This window comes from Hippocampus zosterae, chromosome 10 (genome assembly GCF_025434085.1).
Source record: "Hippocampus zosterae strain Florida chromosome 10, ASM2543408v3, whole genome shotgun sequence".
NCBI classification, from domain to species: domain Eukaryota; kingdom Metazoa; phylum Chordata; class Actinopteri; order Syngnathiformes; family Syngnathidae; genus Hippocampus; species Hippocampus zosterae.
The window spans coordinates 20,039,706-20,047,591 of NC_067460.1; the positions used below are offsets into that span (position 1 = coordinate 20,039,706).

Genomic DNA, 7,886 nt, shown 5'->3' on the forward strand with positions numbered 1-7,886 from the left:
CGCTGATGGTGTCGTGGTACACTGGCCTGACTTATGTGCGGGCAGCGTGGTTTAGGTTCCCATTCAGTGGTGGGGTGGATGTGGGTGCGAATGGTTGTTTGTCTCTGTATGGTCCCTGCGACTGAGCGGCTACCCACTGTACAGTCGACTCGCAGTTCGGTTACCGTTCGCAATCGGCAATTTAAACAGCGTGGGCGTTGCTAGAACAGTGGTGTCTTTGTTCAGCTCATTTTTGCATAGTTGTCATATTTGTCCAGTTGCAATTTGATGTTTGAACGAAGTAAATTGCGTTGCAACTGGGCTTAATCATGCCGGCGCTGCACTTCCGGGTTGGACCTTTGGGACTTGTCGTTGTTTTGTTAGAGTCAACTTAATATGTTTGTGATGTATGGTTTCTTACATTTAAAATAATGATGACGATAATGATACATAGTGAAATCATTGTTGATTAAAGTATTTATTAAATGTATTGTTAAAATGAAAGAATTAATTAATGTGGGCGACCCGGTAGTCCAGTGGTTAGCACGTTGGCTTCACAGTGCAGAGGTACCGGGTTCGATTCCAGCTCCGGCCTCCCTGTGTGGAGTTTGCATGTTCTCCCCGGGTCTGCGTGGGTTTTCTCCGGGTGCTCCGGTTTCCTCCCACATTCCAAAAACATGTGTGGCAGGCTGATTGAACACTGTAAATTGTCCCTAGGTGTGATTGTGAGCGTGAATGGTTGTTCGTCTCTTTGTGCCCTGCGATTGGCTGGCAACCGATTCAGGGTGTCCCCCGCCTACTGCCCGGAGACAGCTGGGATAGGCTCCAGCACCCCCCGCGACCCAAGTGAGGATCAAGCGGTTCGGAAGATGAATGAATGAATGAATGAATAATTAATGTCAATTCTATACATATTTACATCGTGATGCAGAAAGATAGATATATTCATTTTTGACTGCATTTATGTGTGCCTTAGGTTATTACCTGCTTCTGCAACTACTTCTGCTGCAAAGTGCTCCAATAAATGTGTCAAAAAAGTACAGAAAGAGTGATCGTTCCATGCTGACCGACGATCCCTATTCAGAGAGCCGTGAAAAACGGAATTAACTGAACAATATTGCCGTGCTACATTAACGCCTCATCCAAACACAAAGGAAAGAAGGTTTTGGTTAATCCACCAGTGGATCGTTCAATAGCAAGATGACGCTATGAATTGCAAAAGTGATTAATCGGAAAGCATTGTGGGATACTGTCAGGAACATTTTTTCATCACATATGAATCGATTAAGGCCTTGAACAAGAAATTGAATGTCTGCTTTTTGATTAAAAAAAAACAGTCAAGTCCCAAAACAGGTTTTGGTGAACGGTCCGGATGGTTATAGCAAGCTTGAGAAAGGCAATAAGTTGCATATTGAGTGAAGTCAAGCTAAGGTGCGTCCCTGTCAGCAATCTTATAGATACAGCAGTTGTCCTTCACTGCTGCAACCCTGACCAGGATTTATCTTTCAGCCGAAAGAATCCTTTGGGACTGATCGTTGCCCTGAGTGACAATGGGACTGCTCATGGATCGTTCTTCTGGGACGACGGCGACGGAATAGGTGAGTAAGAGAGAGGACCTTGCCGCTTCCAAATGTTGAGATTTGACATTTAGATTTACTTGACAGTGTTAACTTTGCTTTTTTTGTCCTGACAAATGCTGAAGGCTGTAGACATTTCGAAAAGAAAAAAAAACAATTACACACACAAATATCTGTTCTTTTTCAACGGAACGTTTGCCAATGACCCAACGTGAATATGAAATTTACCTTTGACTTATTTTTGGAAGTGCCCCCCCCCCCCTCCAGAAGTTGTTCCGCCGCTTCTCCTTCCTGCTAATACATTTCATGATTGAGCACTCCCATATAAATAGGCACATGAAGTCATGTTTCAATGCATTTAAAAAATATGTGAGGAATTCTGTTTTGCAAAGAAGGGTAGTTATACGTGTCTCCTCCTTCCTTTTTTTTTGTGTTTAATTTGTCTTTTTTTTTTATTTGCCTTTCCACTCACCCAAGTGACGTATTGCCTTTTTTTTTTAAAATTGTTTTGTTTTTTTTCAGTTTCGACATAAGCAATGCGTTGACGGTAACTGTAACTGTAAGCCGGCTTATTGCTTCAGCTTGTGTGCCCGAGAGCCGGGTCATCACGGCTAACCTGCTACACGTGTGGTGTGGTGGCTTAAGAGAGAAGAAACCCAAACTGAAGCTAGTTGGAAGGCCATCACCGCTAGTTTCGGGCAGGACTTTGTGCATGTGGGCGTGCAAACGAAAAAGCCGAAAGAACAGAAAATTAAAAATTGCTGGGTCGCCTTCGGAGATCTTTCAGTAGAGAGCGCGGCTCGAGAAATGTTGAAAGTAGTGCTGAGATTTCCTTTTTGTGAGAGAACGAAAAGACAACTCAAGACAAGCAGATGCGCAAAGTACCCCTCGGCATGAATTTAGCTGTGGGTTAACCATTTTACCACTGTCAGCGGTTCTTTATTTACAACACTCGAAGTTTGTTTTTGCAATAGTATGTTGTGTATATATCAGTATTTATATTATAACTTTACTTTAATTGCCTGGTGGAGAAAAGTACAATTCTCTGAAGCCGAAAAAAAGTACCGGTATGTACGGGTAAAGTACCGTTGAGACTGCAGTTAGATCAATTTCTTGCTTGTTTCAGTTTCAGCAATTCACACTTAATTATATTTCTCCCCTCAGACACGGTTGAAAAAGGACAATATCTGCTGACCTCATGTACCGTCGAATCGGTGAGTTCAGAGGCTAAATGTCTCTTTCTTTCCTTCATTGTCACTATTGTGATTAAAGCAGCAAGACTTTAATTCAATTTCCCGGAGAGCAGTGGATGGTAAATGCGAAAGGTCGCAAGTCACCTTCACAGAAATGAATCCAAACGATGGAAATGGAATTTGTGTGACTTCTTTTAGGGTTAAAAGTTGCCTTCTTCAAAATCTTACTGTGAATCTAGGAAGGATGACTTATTTGTGTTTTGCCATTTAGGATGGACATTCAGTTATGATAAATGTGCCTCTCTGCGTATATCCCGTAGTACCGTACCGTAGGGAGTGTAGCAAAAACAGCAATGCATCGTCATCGAGTTCAAAAATATTAAAACTCGTAGGAGGGATTGTATGAAACCAAATTGCACACCACATTTACAACCTACTATGAATGGGAAGTGCACATTTGAGTTGAACACAAGTGAGTTCAGCACGCCCCTTTTCAGTTTGACGTGTCACAAACACACTCGGATTGATGCGACCCGGCCCCCATTCTCTTTTCATCCAGGCAAAAACACTCTTGTCACACACACGGGCATACATTTAATCTCTTCACATTCACTGATTGACATCCACAAACATTACACACCCGCGCACACTGTATATTAAACGCACGTACGGCGACCGGTGCCAAACATCTGTGGCTGTCCTCTGCCTACCATCAGGCTCATTCCAAAGCAATTTCACACAGCGATAAAGCAGACGCGCTGTCTGTCAGCCAAGGGGATGAGGAACAGAAAGAAAGACTCGGTGTATGCGTGCATGTTTGTGAGCGCGAACGGGCAGATGTGAGGAGATGAGCAAAGTTGGACAACGAGGCCAAAGCTGCCTTGCAGATTTGCACATCGCATGCCATTTTGGATGACGCATAGAACATAGATCGTATGTGCGGCTGTGTGTGTTTGCATTTGTGTGTGTGTGCATGTTTATTTCCACAGATGCGCGTCCGTTTATGGGCCCATGTGATTACAGGTTTCACGGTTACATTCTAAATTCTATTCTATTATTCTATTATTTTTAATTATTTATAATTTATAACTGTGTAATTATAATTCTATTATACAGGACCCTTTTTGTCAACATAGAGTTAGTTCACAATTGCTCTAATACTAAATGTGATGTATTTTTTGGGTCAAAATACCCAAATATTATGAATGATACAAACATATTGCGCGCTGAAAATCTTAAAAAGGTTTTCAAGCAAAAAGCCAAACCGTCATTTTCCAACACTGGCTTCACCAACGTTTCACGGGTCGCCACTGGAATCCTCTTCAACTTCTCTATATTGACGTCACGCAGTTGAGGATCACCCTCAGAATCGCAATTGGGTTTTTGGCCTGGAGAGATGCTTGGCCAGTCCATTACCGTTTCCATCGACTTCAGGCAGTGGTGATCTTGGATCTGTGTTTCAGTTCATATCATGAAAGGTTCGCGATTGGCTGGAACCCAGTTCAGGGGGTACTCCGCCTACTGCCTGGAGACAGCTGAGAAAGGCTCCAGCACACTCGCGATCTTTATGAGAAGCAGATCGGAAAATGGAGGGATGGATCATGCATGAATACTGCCCTGCAGCCCAGTTTCTGAAAGTATCCATCACACTGCTCTGCTTCAGTGTGTTAACGATACATGTTGGCATTCATGGTACAGTGAACTGGAACTGCCCAGTGCCGGCAGCACTCTTGCAGTCCGAGACAATGACCTCCCACACCACTACGCTTATCAGTCCTTGTACGCCACGGCTGTTTCCTGCCATACACGCTGGACACCGTTTGGATTAAGTACGTTTGGCGTGGCGTCATTAGGCCACGGGACACTGTTCTCGGAAGTCATGTGCTTCCTCTTCCCAAACGGTTTGCCGGCTTTCTTGTGAGTAATATCAAGCTTCCTTCTGAGAAAACAGCCCTGCAGATCAATTTGATTCGGCGTGCGACGTATAGTCCCTCCACTGCTTCAACCCCAGCAGCAATGCTGGCAACACTTATTAAGTCAATTTTCCAACCTCGGGATATGAAGCTGAGCATGTGCACCCAATTCCTTTGGATGGCCATTTATGTACAAATATGTTAGAGGCGTGCTCACTTTCATCAGACACTTTGTGCAGTTTATTCAGCCTTTTTTCTCGTCTTGCTAAAATCAATTTTAGGGGTTGACTGTCTCATCCTGGTCCACGATAGCGAGTCAATGTAACTCGGCGCCAGTGTACGCCGTGTCTTGCTGCTTGCTTGCACTTGCGGAAGCAGAGCTCAAAGTGTGGAAAAACAAGCAAGCAATTGAAAGCGTTTCAGTGGTGCCAGGACCATTCGCCCAGCACAAACACACACGCTCTCGTCCTCCACCCAGCAGGCAAGCGTACTTGTACATAACAATCCTGTAAGTGCCGTTTATCTAACGCTAGTCTGAGAACTTCAGAAAACCCGATACGTCTCGGTTTAAATTGGGAAGCACCACTGGCTAATTTACCCCTAAATCCCCGCACAAACACTTAAAGTGAGTGCCCATAGAGATTTGATTGCATTGTCAGTAATTTGCAAGCAGTCTGTCTTTATCGAAAAAGAAGCATTCATACGTAGTCACACACACACACACACACACACACACACACACACACACAAAATGACCACCGCACGTCTCACAACAAAACAGAACAACTTGACTTCTCCCTGCTACTCAGACAGCAAGTGGTGAAAAAGCAACAATTATGTTAAATTGTTTGACAGGAGTAAATAGTTTGAATAAAAACATGATGAAATTCAGAGTTTGGAATTTCCAAGTATTTGAGTGATCGAATAAAGAAAAACTGCATATTTTTTCAGCATTAAAAATGCCATCACAGACGCAAGTCATCCGTTCCTTTTTTTTAATCAAAGGTTTAATTTTTATCTTATCTCATGGGTTGAGCTTTATGAAATTAACGTGACCTAAACAAAGATCAAATCGCGCTTTCCAACAACCTCATCCGAATGGCTAAACAGCATAGAACTCTTCATTCCCATTTTTATTTTTTTTATTTTTCCACCTCTAGAACACTTTGTCGAGTATAACTAGCCACAACGGCTTGTTCGAAGCCGACCATTTGATGCTTGGCGTGGTGAAGGTCTGGGGGATCGGTGCAAACATCACAGAGGTGACTCTGAGGGACGTGACCGACACGGTACATCTTCTGACACCTCAGTATAATGCTGACACAGAGGTGAGTACCCCCCCACCCCACACACACACACACATAAAGTATGTATGTAAGTATCAATGATAATAGTTCAATTATTGTTCAAGTGAGTGTAAACAGGGTACAAATTATTGCAAAATCTCAACGTTATTTACTACACATGACAATTTGACATGAATTTAGATTTTAGCAAGTTGACACATAAAGTGACCTGGCGAGCCGGATCTGGCTGAAAGCATTCATTATCCAAAGTTGTCAATGTTGGCTGCTTTTTTACCCAACATCAAAGCAACTTTTGATTGTCTTTGTCTCTTGAACAACAGGAGCTGATTATTGATGCAACTGCAACTTCAGTTCGTGTGGATCAAGGATTTACTATAACGTGGAGAGCCAGTGTCTGAATTTGATTTTATGTTCAATTGGTGAATATTTAACAACCTGTACATGTGTCAATGTATACAGTTATACATTTTTATGAATTGGTGTTTTTTTTTGAGTCTGAGGTAATTCATGTACATCTTGATAGTGACATCACAAAGTACAGTTTTTCTTGTCGCAATTTTAAATGTGTTTAACAATTCTTTGCAAAGAGAAACATGATCAAAACTTTTGCCAACCATCTAATGAATGTTACTTTATTACGCAGATTCAACACAGTGCACTTGGTTGTTTTTTGTCTGAATATGCTGCAAGGTTCTGCCCGCGCAATTTGTAATGATGCAATCTGCCTTATAAAGTACAAAGCTTGGACAATGTGTATTTGAATAATGTTTCTCCTACTTTTTTTTTAAATAAATCAAAACCAAGTCACGATGATGATGATGGGAAATAGTCTCTCTTCACTGGCCAATTTAGTGGCTTTATTTCGGCTTAACAGAGTATGCATTGTCTGTACTTACGACAAAACAGTGGGCAACAGACAAGTAAACGAAGGAGTCGAGTGAAGGCCTGGCAAAACATTTCCATTCTTGCATCCATCCATTTTCTAATCCGTTCATCCTCACAAGGGTGGCGGGTGTGCTGGAGCCTATCCTGGCTGCCTTCGGGCAGTAGGCGGGGGACACCCTGAACCGGTTGCCAGCCAATCGCAGGCCACACATAGACGAACAACCATTTGATCTCACAATCACGGCTAGGGACAATTTGGAGTGTGCCATTAGCCTGAAATGCATGTTTTTGGAGTGTGGGAGGAAACCGGAGTACCCGGAGAAAACCCACACAGTCACGGGGAGAACATGCGAACTCGACATAGGAAGGCTGGAGCAGGAATCGAACACTGCACCTCTGAACTGTGAGCCAGACGTTCACACCGTGCGTCACCATGGAGGAAATTCCAATTTGCTGATTTCCATGGACTCCAGACTCAAACACAGATACTGGAGCTACAATTTTAACACAACACCAATTCTGCTTTGATACTGTAATTATGGGCAATTATACTGATAGTACCATTCAGTTAATTGACCTTCAAACTTTCACAAGTGCTCTGGCTGGATTAAAATGTCCTACTGGTCGGCATTTTTCATAAATTTTGGTCATCAACAGGGACCAATGGAATCATCACCTACCTTGTGTGTTTGTTCACGGGGCTGAATACAAAAAGGGTTGCGTCCAATTGAGAATATACTGTATGGAAAGACTTTGCACTTCACGTACAGTAAGTGCCGGTGCGAAAGCAAGAAGAAAAAGTCAAGTTGCATTGAAAAATAGCTTGATTGCTTGAGCCAAATAAGAAAAATATTGGCAGCCAGCGGGTAGTGCAGACTGTGGATTAAGCAATACAGGATAGCCACACACATACAAATCTTTTTAAATCATATCAAATAGCTCAACAGCATCTTCCACCTATTTATATACTCACACAAACATGCTTTACAAATCAAATTAAGCAAGAAAAAAAAAATCATTCAAGTGTTGCTT

General features: G+C 42.6%; 1 protein-coding gene across 2 annotated transcripts in view; it reads left to right on the top strand.

The window, feature by feature from the left end:
* Window positions 1-6,749, top strand: part of si (sucrase-isomaltase (alpha-glucosidase)) — a 47,410-nt gene extending 40,661 nt beyond the window's left edge. For both annotated transcript variants that reach the window (XM_052078240.1, XM_052078241.1), the window contains 4 exons: window positions 1,489-1,577; window positions 2,721-2,770; window positions 5,823-5,990; window positions 6,290-6,749. In XM_052078240.1, coding sequence (XP_051934200.1) covers window positions 1,489-1,577; window positions 2,721-2,770; window positions 5,823-5,990; window positions 6,290-6,367 — 385 coding nt within the window. In that variant the 3' untranslated portion in view covers window positions 6,368-6,749. The remainder of the gene's footprint in view (window positions 1-1,488; window positions 1,578-2,720; window positions 2,771-5,822; window positions 5,991-6,289) is intronic.
* The last annotated feature ends 1,137 nt before the right edge of the window (window positions 6,750-7,886 follow it).